The sequence below is a fragment of the Manis pentadactyla genome, chromosome 1, assembly GCF_030020395.1.
Source record: "Manis pentadactyla isolate mManPen7 chromosome 1, mManPen7.hap1, whole genome shotgun sequence".
In the NCBI taxonomy this organism is placed as follows: Eukaryota; Metazoa; Chordata; class Mammalia; order Pholidota; family Manidae; genus Manis; species Manis pentadactyla.
The window spans coordinates 101,900,935-101,913,775 of NC_080019.1; the positions used below are offsets into that span (position 1 = coordinate 101,900,935).

Genomic DNA, 12,841 nt, shown 5'->3' on the forward strand with positions numbered 1-12,841 from the left:
CATTCTTTGGACATTGTGAAAATAGGTTATTACTGGTGACTCTTTGCTATTACACTTACTTCATATTAAGCTTAGGTATGGGTTTATGGTTAAGGAGGTGAAAATCCAATCTTAAGGAAAAATAGAAGGCCAAAAATTGTAAACATAATTTATCCAGATTACTGTTGATACTATTGACTATTCTTAGGAGATAGAATGACTGTGTAAGTTCATAAATATAGAAGGAAAGAGGGACAGGGTTAATAATTGTGTTGATATTTAATGCTAAATACAGTGAAATATTCTCCGTAAGCCTGTCTTTTATGGTAGCCTTAAAATTATAACTGTATAACCAAGGCTCCTTCTCAAGTTTACTCTTGCTGGTATTAAACTTGGGTCCAAGGTTAATGAATTAGTAACATTTTGGTTTGAATTAGCATTGTTCCTGATATTAAGTCAGTTTCTAGGAGGTTTTTCTTTTCCTTTTTTGGGTCACTGCCACCTTTGAGAATCATCAGAAATATGGGAAACCCACAAAATTTTAGGTTTATAGACTTAAAATCTATTTTGAAGTCTATCTCAGGAACTTAGCCAAAGAACTCAAATTCTAGAGACTTTTTTTGCCAAAGATTTACAGGGATTAAACAGAGCTCAAAGGAAGATAGGTAATGTAGAAGAGAAACAAACCATAGTGTATAGAAGTTTAATTGGATTTCTGTTGATGATGTGAAATTAGTTATGTGTTTCTTCTTTTATCTGTAAAATGTGATTAACATTACCGTAGTCACAGGCATATTGTATGGTTTCATATAATAATGTTAAAAGTAAGTTAAATATATAATAATATATTCTCACATGATTTCACATTTAAATTTTAGTTTGCTGTGTCTCATCGAAATAATGTTGTTTCTGGATTTATAGAGGTATTGGGATTTTAAAAGAATCCACTAAGATAACTGTATCTTTGAAAATATTTGTAGGAACCAATGATGCCCATAGATCAGTCATCCATGCATTCAGAGCATGCACAGACAGGTAAGAACGATACCAGCACTAACCATTGTTAATTAACAAAGTATCATTTAAAGACTTCTTTAGGTGACTCTCTCACCCAAGTTTAAAAACATTTATGCTCTTCCCAGATTAAAGTTAGGTAACCATATTTTGTTGTAATAATACTAGTCACAGTGTTTAACATGTACATTTGGCATTTTAAAACAAGTCAGCTATGTAAACCATAATGACTATTTTCTCTAATTAAGATGAATTTCTTTTGAGACCTCTTTAAATTTAACAAAGCTAGTTTTTTTCAATAATGAAAAATATACTGATTTTGTGGGCCATGTTGACTATGTTCAAATGACTTTTTTTTTATTAAAAGCTTTATTATCAGCAATAGTTGTAGGAAAGAAACAGCTACATATAGAAAATTCAGAAAAGATCATATGAGTTCAAATGTCAGGTAGATACAAAACCTTAAATATGTATCTGAGAAATATGGAGAGCAATTAAATGGGGTAAGAGCAACCTTATCTGGGATGAATTAAAAAAGGAAAGGCAGTGGAGTTTTTCTGGAAGGACAGAATGCAGTCTTTTGTTCATGAAGAAGCTGGTTATATGAATGCAGGCTTTTATTCCCCCCGGTAGCTTCAAGGAATAGAAGCCCAGAGTCCAGTCTTTGCCAGTTCTTTACTTGACCTATGTGGTATGGTGGTCAGGAACATTTTGTTTGAAGGAAGTGAAAAGTGAAAACCAGGACCCCTCTATCTCTATGCCTCACTCAGATTAAAATAATTAAATAGAGTTTATGGAGTCACCCTTTTATAAGGAATTGATTAATTTGTAAAAGAAGAGCAATATTTTTAAAACAAAAATGTTAGAATCAGTGTATAGCTACTGATTGTTTCTTGTTCTGTTTACTCATATTAAAATTAGGATAAAATACAAATAAAAATTAGGATTTAATCATTTACATAGTTTGTTATTAGTAGGATAGGTATTCAGTTTTAAATGATGCAGATTTATTCAGAAATAAAAAATTTTTCAGTCAAACTCAAGTTAATGTATGCTGTGTTTCTCTCTCTCTCTTTTTTTTTTTAACATTTGGATTTGGTTTTCAGTAATTCCATATAATCCTTCAAGTCATGAGAGTTTAGACCAAGTTGGTGAAGAAAAGGAGGTAAGATAATTAGTTTTATTGTATATTACGCTATCAGCTTTTTAATAAGACTTGACAGCTTTAAAAATATGTCAAATTGACTTGCTTAGATTTTAGATCATAATGGTAAAACACAGGACTGATTTTTAATGATTCTAGAGTTTTTTTATTTGATCTAGTAAATTACTGATTTCATTTAAATTAAATAATTTAATGGGATAACTTACTTTCATTTTAAGACAGCATAATCCAAAAATTCTAATGTATTTAAGAATAGTATTTAGACTGTTTGGTAGTGTTTAAAATATATTAGGGATGCTGCTTCCATTTTATGGGCTAATTTTTAATATAAAGTATAAATGAACCATCTTTTAACTGCCACTATTTTGTTCTATTAAACATTTTATATATTTTTAAAATAAATTTTTAATTGAAATAACCAATTTTTTAAAAGCTTATAATGAAAAAGCTTTATCATGCCTCAAACCCTTCACCCTGCTTTGACTTCTGAGAGGTAACCCTTTCCAATAATTTCTACTTGTGTTCATAGTGTTCATACCTCTGCTTTTCAGTTTACCAACTTTATTTCTGGCCATGAAAGGTTTAGTTCACACTACCTCCTCCCTTTCCCTTCTTTTTCCAGTGTTTGATAGGTGTATTATGTTTTACTTTTGGTTACCTTTTAAAAAATCTTTTTATTATGGAATATTTCAAGCATAATAAAAGTAAGTAAAAGTGAACAGACTAGTATAACTGTGTACATAACCCAGTTAAAACAATTATCAATACATGGCAAGTGTTGTTTTGTGTATCCACTTCCTCCAACTTCCCTCACTCTTGTATTATCTGTTTAATCTTAGATTCCTGTTCTATTTCATTCAATACCTTTACTTGCCACTGTTTTGACACCGCAGGTTATTTTGCTTTTTTTCCCCCTTACTTTATATAAATGTATTCACATAGTATCTATTCTTTTGTATCTGGCTTCTTTTGCTCAATATCATGTTTGTGAGATTCAGCCATGTTTCATATAGTAGTATTGTACTTATTTTCACTGTTGTTTCAATTTATACTGTTGATTTTTCCCTTCTGTTTTGGGATTATTATGATATACTGCTATGAACATTCTTGTAACTGTTGTTTGGTGCACATATATTTCTGAGTCATGTGTACATTGAACATTAGGAGATAATGCCAGATGGTTTTCCAAAGTTCTTGTATCAAATTATACTTTAACCAACAATGTATGAGAGTTCAATTTGCTCTACATCCTTGGCAACACTTTGTATAGTCTGTCTTTAATTTTAGCCTGTCTGTTGAATTTATAGTGGTAGCTTATTATAGTTTTTTATGTGCATTTCCTTTCTACACACCTTTTCATATATTTATTGGCCATTGGGTATCATCTTTAGTACAGTGCCTGTTTGTCTCTCTAAAACAAATAGGAGTGGTTTGCCTTTGTTGTATAGGTTTGTAGGAATTTTTGTATATTCCTACATAATTAGCCTTTTATCAATTATATATGCCAAATATATTCTCTCACTCAGTATTGATATTTTAATTCTGTTAATGGTATCTCTTGATGAACAGATGTTCTTGATTTTTAAGATAGTGAAATCCATCCATCTTTCCCTTTTTGGGTAGTGCTTTTGGAACCTGTTGAAGAAATCTGTCTTTCCCAAGGCTAATGAAAATAATGAAAAGACTGTACTTTCCCTCATTACTCTGTAGAGCTATCTTTTCATCAATTATATGACCATTACATGGTCTGATTGTTATTCCTTTTTCACCTCTTTTAGCTTTCTTGAAGTTTTTGCTATTCTGTTACTGATTATTCTAGAGATTTTATCTTATATCCTTAACTTATTTAAATTCAATACAAATTATTAGTAATACTTTTTCTATTTGAACATTGTAAATTCACTTACTCTCTGTTCCTGCCTTTTGTGCTATTTTTGTCATATTTTAAAATTCTGTGTGTATGTATGCATATTAGTGTTTTTAAACAGTTCTTTCTTAGGCTTATCCAAATTTTATTGTTTTTCTACATTCCTTCCTGTGTCTGTCCTTCCAGATGAGATCATCTTTTTTCTTGAAGAATTCAGTATTTCTTTTAGTGAGAGCCTACTAGTGATGGATTTCCTTGGTTTTGGTTTGTCTGAAAATGTTTTTATTTCACTTTGATTTTGAAGGCTATTTTTGCAGGATATAGAATTATAGGTCAGCAGGATTTCTTTTTTAGGCCCTTTGAAAGTGACAGTCCACTATTTCCTGGCTTCTGTTGTTTCATTCAGTCTTATTGATTATGTGAAGGAACTGTGCTTTTCTATCTGATTCTCTTTTATAGGTTCCAGTTAACTATATATCAAGTCTGTACATGGACTTATTTCTTACCAGTCTTTGCTTTCTTAACCTGACTTATTCTGGTTTCTTCTCACTCCTATTTATACTTGTTACCAAATCAGTTTGTTATTTCTAAATATTCGTGTATGATTCTTCTTTTGAATTATTGTTTTCATTAAAGTTTCATACCTTTTTCTGTTTTGTGGTTACTAGTTTCTTAAAATTTTGTCTTTGCTTTTCTTGATATCCTTCACTTCAGAAAATTCACTTTTAATTCTCATGGGTACATCTGTTACTTGTATGCAGAAGATTTTGCAGATATCTAATAAAAGATTATCTTCCCTTTTCTATAAATTACCTGAAGCCTAAGTTTTTAATTTTGAATGAATTACAAGGCTGACTGTCATTCCAAAGGAAGCTGGTGTTGTGTAGAAAAGAATGTTTTCCGTTACCTGAACAGCCTCATGCTTGTTTTCTGCCTTTAGCTTCCAAGAATGTCTCTGAATGTGTCTTCCCTTTAGCTAGGATTTCATGTATCAGATTTCTAGCACTCTTTTATCTTAGCGTCCCATTGTAACTTCTAACTTCAGTGTGAAAAACCAAGCTCATTATCTCAACAACTCTATCAATTTTATCCTTTGCTCACACTGTATTTTCCTATTAGTGGTACCTCCAATGTCCCAGTCACTAAAGTTAGTGTCATTTTTTAAAATTCATGTGTCTCATTGCCTCCATACCCAAAAGCTGTCAGATCCTCTTTATCACATCCTTTAACATTTCTCAGATTTCAGTTGCCTCTTCATTCCTATCTGACATCAACTCGTATATTCATCTTACTTCTTGAGTGGTTAGATTATATCATATGGAATGCTGTAAGAAAACAATTGATAAATACTTAAATCAGAAAGCATTAAAAATCAGGTATAACTAGGTGTTAGAAATATAATGTTTTATGCAGAATACTTCCAGGAATAACTCTTTGATGTAAATCTTCTCTGTAGGCAATGAACACCAGGGAAAGTGGCAAAGCTTCATCCAGTTTAGGTCTTCAGGATTTTGATTTGCTCCGGGTTATAGGAAGAGGAAGTTATGCCAAAGTACTACTGGTGCGATTAAAAAAGACAGATCGTATTTATGCAATGAAAGTTGTGAAGAAAGAGCTTGTCAATGATGATGAGGTAAGCACAATGATATTTTATTACTTCTAAACTGTTAAATTAGTTTTAGTGTACTATTTTTAGAGAAAACCTTGTGTATGCCATATTTCAGTCTACTTTTCTAAATATGCTTCAAACAGATTTTATAAGGTACATTTAATATAATCTGATGATTATTAGTTTTTTTTATAAAAATCAAGTCAGTTTTGATTTTGAAGTTTTCTAGACTATTTCATAATATTGAAGGATTTACTGGTGGTGTTTTTTTCTCTTTATAACTTGTTTCATGATTATCAATGCTTTTTATACTTAATGTTTGCATTTGTAATAATTGAATTGCTAAAAACAAACTGTAGTTTTGATGATATTTCAATATGACATTTATTTCTTTCATATTTTAAAATAGGATATTGATTGGGTACAAACAGAGAAGCATGTTTTTGAGCAGGCATCCAATCATCCTTTTCTTGTTGGGCTACATTCTTGCTTTCAGACAGAAAGCAGGTAAGATTGGAAGATAATGGACTGATTACTGGGCTTTATACATTTTGGCACATTACACAATGAAAACCCTTTCTACTATAATTTCTGAAGTTGAAGTCATGGAGATGGGTACAGCAGTATTGTGCTTATAATTTCCTGTTACTCATACTCTATTCAGTAATATCAATTTGACATTGGATCAGACTTAGGAAATTACCAACTTTAGGCAAAATGAAAAAAAGAAAATAGCCAAGTTATAATTATGGCAGTAGAAATCCCACCTTTTAATATCCCCAAGATTCTAACTTTAGAACTTAAAGTTTCCTAGAGTTTAACTAGGGAGAGAAATCCTAACTTCTTTTTACCTTAGCTGACAGTTGAAAATGACTTATCTTGCAAATGCTAAAATTGGGGTGGGAGTGAGACGCTCTGGATGCAAGTGGTATCACTTTAGAAGTAGCAGGTTACAGATTGCTATCATGCTGGTTTATTATCTTTGTAAATCCTGTGATAAAACAGATTTTTACTCCAACTCCCCATTGTTTCCACCAAATTCCTAGAATCTTTGTTAAGGGTGAATCATATAGAATTCTCTATGCTGTGACTGGTCTCTATAGTGTTTAAAACACAAAGCTATACTGCCTTACTTTGGATCTTGGTTTCAAGTGTCTCTCCTCTGTTTTAGATTGTTCTTTGTCATAGAATATGTAAATGGAGGAGATCTAATGTTTCATATGCAGCGACAAAGAAAACTTCCTGAAGAACATGCCAGGTAAGTTTTTTATTGTTTGCTGATGTTGGAATTGGCGGGGTGGGACCCTCTGTGGGACTTCCCATGTGCCAATGGTTGAACACTGTACATATATCAATTATTCTGATCCTGGTTAGTCTTTATAAGTCATGTAGAAGATAAGCTAAAAGTTAGTTTACATCATAATATATAACATATATACAAATTATGTATTACATATGTAGTAATGTAAGCAATTAAATTGTTTAAAAATAAGCAATTAAATAGTACTAAAGAAGAAATATTTAGTCTATTAAAGTTAATTATTTTCAGATATTTTATCTATTCAGCATCAGCCACCTAAATAATTGATGAATTCACAAACACTTAGTAATCTTATCAGGTTTGTAGTGATTTCTGACAGTTTTTCATTAGAAGATCATTACACATATATACTTGAAAGTAATAAAAACAATTCTTAAGCTATTACATGATTCAGACTGTTCTTCCTATAATTATAATTTCTGAATTGTTCTGCCTTTAGCTTCCTCCCGATACTGTACATGTTGATGAATAAGAGAAAAGAGTATTAAATATTGTTTGTTTATTTTATTCCCTTAATTTGGTATTAGTAGACAAGGTTGTAAATTGTTTATATGTTGGAGGAACTAGGTGGGAAAGGATCGTGCCATGGGTAATTAATCTATCAGTGCTGTGTTTTGTTTTTTACTTGTAATTAGCAGTAATTCTCACCCTTTTGTACCTCACAAGAGTAATATGAGTTTGTATATGTATGTGGTAAAGGTTAGAGATTTCATTTTTAAAAATAACTTATTTAGTGGAAATCTTGCTAGTTCATTGATTATTTCTTGTCAAAAAGAGATATAGTATCCTTGTCAAAAAGATAATTTCATAAGAAGGTATAAATGTTGTTAACCTTAGGGCAAAACTGTTGTTTTTTAAAATTGACTGTATGTTCATTGTTTATTTAGGTTTTATCAAATGTTCACTCTTCATAGCAATGCCACAGATGATTTTTGAATTGTGAACATAGTATTTGTTCCTTGTTTATTCATTTGGGCTTGGGGGAACTTGTTTAGTTTTTACTGTATTAAATCGCCTATTCTGGTTTTAGACCATCTTTGCTTTTCCAGGAACCAAATTATAGAATCAGGGCTCAAATTCCCTGTTTATAGAATTAAATAGCTAGAAGGTATGTATTATGTACCTCTAAACATGATTGTGATAACACTCACCAAAGTAGCCATAAACCAGCTTGCATGTCTCATTTTCATTATTCAGGTCAAAGTTTTGGGTATCACCAATGAGTTGGTGGCAGTTTTTAAAAGTTCTTTCTTTAGTATTAAATGTTATGGTTATAGAATAATTTCTTTAATTTCTTTTCCAGAATTTTGGTACACACTTTATAGTTTGAGTAGTTAACTTGTAGTATTCCTCCTGTTTTTGACCAATCAGTGGTTTCTTAGCATTTTTTGAGAGCTGTGTAGTCCCTTAGAGAAATAAGGAATTGATAGAAACTCTATAGAAGATGTACATGTACATATGTACATACATTTTGCCTCCTGTTGTAGGAATATGGACTGCCAAAGTCATACAAGACCCACATTAAGAACCCTTGTTCAAGAATTTTGATTTAATAAACTATGATAAGTAAGAGTTTTCACTTAGACTGAAACTTTTATAATTGTATTTTGGGCTCAGATATTTTAAAGTGGTACTTTATGTTTTGGTATTCCTAAAAACACTGAGAGGAAAAATCTTTCAATATGATTTTAAAGTTTTCTTTTGCAGATGGGAATAGGACTTAAATACCTTCCTATAGAAACCATAATTTAAAAAATTTGAATCAAATCAGTTATTTTTCATTTTATTATTTTAGATTTTACTCTGCAGAAATCAGTCTAGCATTAAATTATCTTCATGAACGAGGAATAATTTACAGAGATTTGAAATTGGACAATGTATTGCTGGATTCTGAAGGACACATTAAACTCACTGACTACGGCATGTGTAAGGTGAGGGAAATTTCTGGTTATTCATGTCTCTGCAGTTCATAAAATTGGGTAAAATAACTTCATACATAAAGACGGGGAAGTGATTGTTACTGTGGGTTGCTTTTTTGGAATTCTAGCACAACGACAAATATTTCCCAGCCATTTATGAAATTTCATATTTTCTGTGTTTTATATGCTATGATAAGAGTTAATTTCCATTTATCGTCATACATTTTGTCATGAAAGTCATGACACTATTGAAGAAAATTTGGAAATAAAAATTGTCTACCATCCCATGACCTTAGCACAACTACTTATTTATCACCTAGTTTTGCCATTTAATTGTAATTCTTAATAATGTGTTCAAGATTTTCCTAGAAAATATAATCATTCCTTACTAATTTACATTCCTAAATATAAAATTTAAATATCTGATATAAAGTGCAATAGAATGAGGAGGAATTTTAGTCTCAGGACATCTCCTTTATTTCTTGGTGTTTTATTCCTTTTTGTGACAGTGTTTCATTTATGGGCCCAGTCTTTTTCTACAAGTAGGGAGCTATTCTCCTTGTTAAAGTAGCCAGGACAGAATTATCCTCACACAGCAGTATGGCAGTAAGCATGTAAATGTGTGAACTGTATTCACTTGAGGAAAGTGTCTCCAGAGCTTGGAGATTATTAAATGCTAACATTAAATAAAGCAGTCTAACAGATTGAAAATTTATACTTATTATCCATTCAGCAGCATTAGAAAAGAAAATCTTCACCTAAATAATTTTTGCTTTTAAGTACATAATTCAGACATTTATCTTTCTTGTATTAATTTTCTATTTCTTTAAGTTTTTCAATTATGTAAATTTTTAATCATAAACAGATTTAGTAATTGAACCTGTGTACCTTTCACTCAGATTTGTGATAACTGTTTGATCTCTATGTCAATTTTTTCCTCTGGATTTTTTTCTCATTTCAAACAGACAATAAAAATAAAAGACAATAATAACGGAGTCTTACATTTGTCAAGGGAAAAATAAAGCTGAGCAAAAAAATATGAAGAATATTAATTTGTTACAAAGTATACAAATTAAAACAATAGGGGACTTTCTTTGCATGCCTGATACTGGTTTTAAAATTATACTCGTCTGTTACTAGAGTTTAATGAAATGGGCATTGTCATATGTCACTGGTAAGTGTATTATTTTATTATAATCTTTTGTAAAGCAGTTTGGTGGGGATATATCAGGCATCTTAAAGATGGCTGGCCATATTCTTTGATCCAGTAATTTTTCCTCTGGGATATTCTGATGAAATATTTCAGTCTCTGAAGAAAGGATTATAAACAAAAAATTTTTTTTAAAATTTTGGTATCATTAATATACAATCACATGAGCAACATTGTTGTTACTAGATTCCCCCATTATCAAGTCCCCGACACATACCCCATTACCGTCACTGACCATCAGCGTAGTAAGATGCTATAGAGTCACTACCTGTCTTCTCTGTGCTATACTACCTTCCCTGTGCCCCTCCCTACATTATGTCTGCTAATCGTAATGCCCATTTTTCCCCTTATCCCTCCCATCCCACCCATCCTCCCCAGTCCTTTTCCCTTTGGTAAATGTTAATCCATTTTTGGGTTCTGTGATTCTGCTGCTGTTTTGTTCCTTCAGTTCTTTCTTTGTTCTTATACTCCACATATGAGGGAAATCATTTGATACTTGTCTTTCTCCGCCTGGCTTATTTCACTGAGCATAATACCCTCTAGCTCCATCCATGTTGTTGCAAATGATAGGATTTGTTTTCTTCTTATAGCTGAATAATATTCCATTGTGTATATGTACCACATCTTCTTTATCCATTCATCTACTGATGGACACTTAGGTTGCTTCCATTTCTTGGCTATTGTAAATAGTGCTGCGATAAACGTAGGGGTGCATATGTCTTTTTGAAACTGGGATCCTGCATTGTTACGGTAAATTCCTAGGAGTGGAAATCCCAGTTCAAATGATATTTCTATTTTTAGTTTTTTGAGGAACCTCTGTATGCATTCCACAATGGTTGAACTATTTTACATTCCCACCAGCTGTGTAGGAGGGTTCCGCTTTCTCCGCACCCTCGCCAGCATTTGTTGTTCTTAGTCTTTTCTATATTGGCCATCCTAACTGGTGTGAAGTGATATCTCATTGTGGTTTTAATTTGCATTTCCCTGATAATTAACCATGTGGAGCATCTTTTCATGTGCCTGTTGGCCATCTAAATTTCTTCTTTGGAGAAGTGTCTGTTCATATCCTCCACCAATTTTTTAATAGGGTTATTTGCTTTTTGGGTGTTGAGGTGTGTGAGTTCTTTATATATTTTGGATGTTAACCTCTTGTCAGATATGTCATGACGAATATATTCTCCCATACTGTAGGATGCCTTTTTGTTCTGCTAATGGTGTCCTTTGCTGTACAGAGCTTTTTAGCATGATGTAGTCCCATTTGTTCATTTTTGCTTATGTTTCCCTTGCCTGAGGAGATGTGTTCAGGAAAAAGTTGCTTGTGTTTATATTCAGGAGGTTTTTTGCCTATGTTGTCTTCTAAGAGTTTTATGGTTTCATGACTTACATCATGTCTTTGATCCATTTTGAGTTTACTTTTGTGTATGGGATTAGACAATAATCCAGTTTCATTTACTTGCATGTAGCTGTCCAGTTTTGCCAACACCAGCTCTTGAAGAGGCTGTCATTTCTCCATTGTATATCCATGGCTCCTTTATCGTATATTAATTGACCATATGTGTTTGGGTTTATATATGGGCTCTCTAGTCTGTTCCATTGGTCTGTGGGTCTGTTCTTGTGCCAATATCAAATTGTCTTGATTACTCTGGCTTTGTAGTAGAGCTTGAAGTCAGGGATTGTAATCCCACCTGCTTTATTCTTCCTTCTCAGGATCGCTTTTGCTGTTTGGGATCTTTTGTGGTTCCATATGAATTTTAGAACTATTTGCTCTAGTTCCTTGAAGAATGCTGTAGATATTTTGATAGGGAATACATTGAATCTGTAGATTACTTTAGGCAGCATGGCCATTTTGACAATACTCTTCCTATCCATGAGCATGGGATGTGTTTCCATTTTTTGGTATCTTCTTTAATTTCTCTCATGTGTGTCTTGTAGTTTTCAGAGTATAGGTCTTTCACTTCCTTGGTTAGGTTTATTCCTAGGTATTTTATTCTTTCTGATGCAATTGTGAATGGAATTATTTTCCTGATTTCTCTTTCTGATGGTTCATCGTTAGAATATAGGACTGCAACAGATTTCTCTGTATTAATTTTGTATCCTGCAACTTTGCTGAATTCATATATTAGTTCTAGTAGTGTTGGGGTAGATTCTTTAGCATTTTTTAGGTACAGTATCATGTCATCTGCAAACAGGGGCAGTTTAACTTCTTCCTTGCCAAACTGGATGCCTTTTATTTCTTTGTGTTGTCTGATTGCTGAGGCAAGACCTCCAGAACTATATTGAATAAAGATGGGGAGAGTGGGCATCTTTGTCTTGTTACCAATATTAAAGGAAAAGCTTTCAGCTTCTTGCTGTTAAGTCTAATGTTGACTGTGGGTTTGTCATATATGGCCTTTATTATGTTGAGGTACTTGCCCTTGATACCCATTTTGTTGAGAGTTTTTATCATGAATGGATGTTGAAGTTTGTCGAATGCTTTTTCAGCATCTATGGAAATGATCATGTAGTTTTTGTCCTTCTTTTTGTTGATGTGGTGGATGATGTTGATGGATTTTTGAATGTTGTACCATCCTTGCATCCCTGGAATAAATCCTACTTGATCATAATGTATGATCTTTTTGATGTATTTTTGAATTTGGTTTGCTAATAATTTGTTGAGTATTTTTGCATCTGTGTTCAGGGATATTGGTCTGTAATTTTCTTTTTTTGTGGTGTCTTTGCCTGGTTTTGGTATTAGAGTGATGCTGGCCTCGTTAAATG

The 12,841-nt window shown here is 32.3% G+C and overlaps 1 protein-coding gene across 1 annotated transcript in view; it reads left to right on the forward strand.

Annotated features, from left to right (window-relative positions):
* PRKCI (protein kinase C iota) overlaps positions 1–12,841 on the forward strand; it is a 98,202-nt gene that overhangs the window by 71,192 nt on the left and 14,169 nt on the right. Inside the window, exons 7-12 of the mRNA XM_057499922.1 lie at positions 960–1,014; positions 2,100–2,158; positions 5,482–5,658; positions 6,044–6,141; positions 6,806–6,892; positions 8,751–8,886. Coding sequence (XP_057355905.1) covers positions 960–1,014; positions 2,100–2,158; positions 5,482–5,658; positions 6,044–6,141; positions 6,806–6,892; positions 8,751–8,886 — 612 coding nt within the window. The remainder of the gene's footprint in view (positions 1–959; positions 1,015–2,099; positions 2,159–5,481; positions 5,659–6,043; positions 6,142–6,805; positions 6,893–8,750; positions 8,887–12,841) is intronic.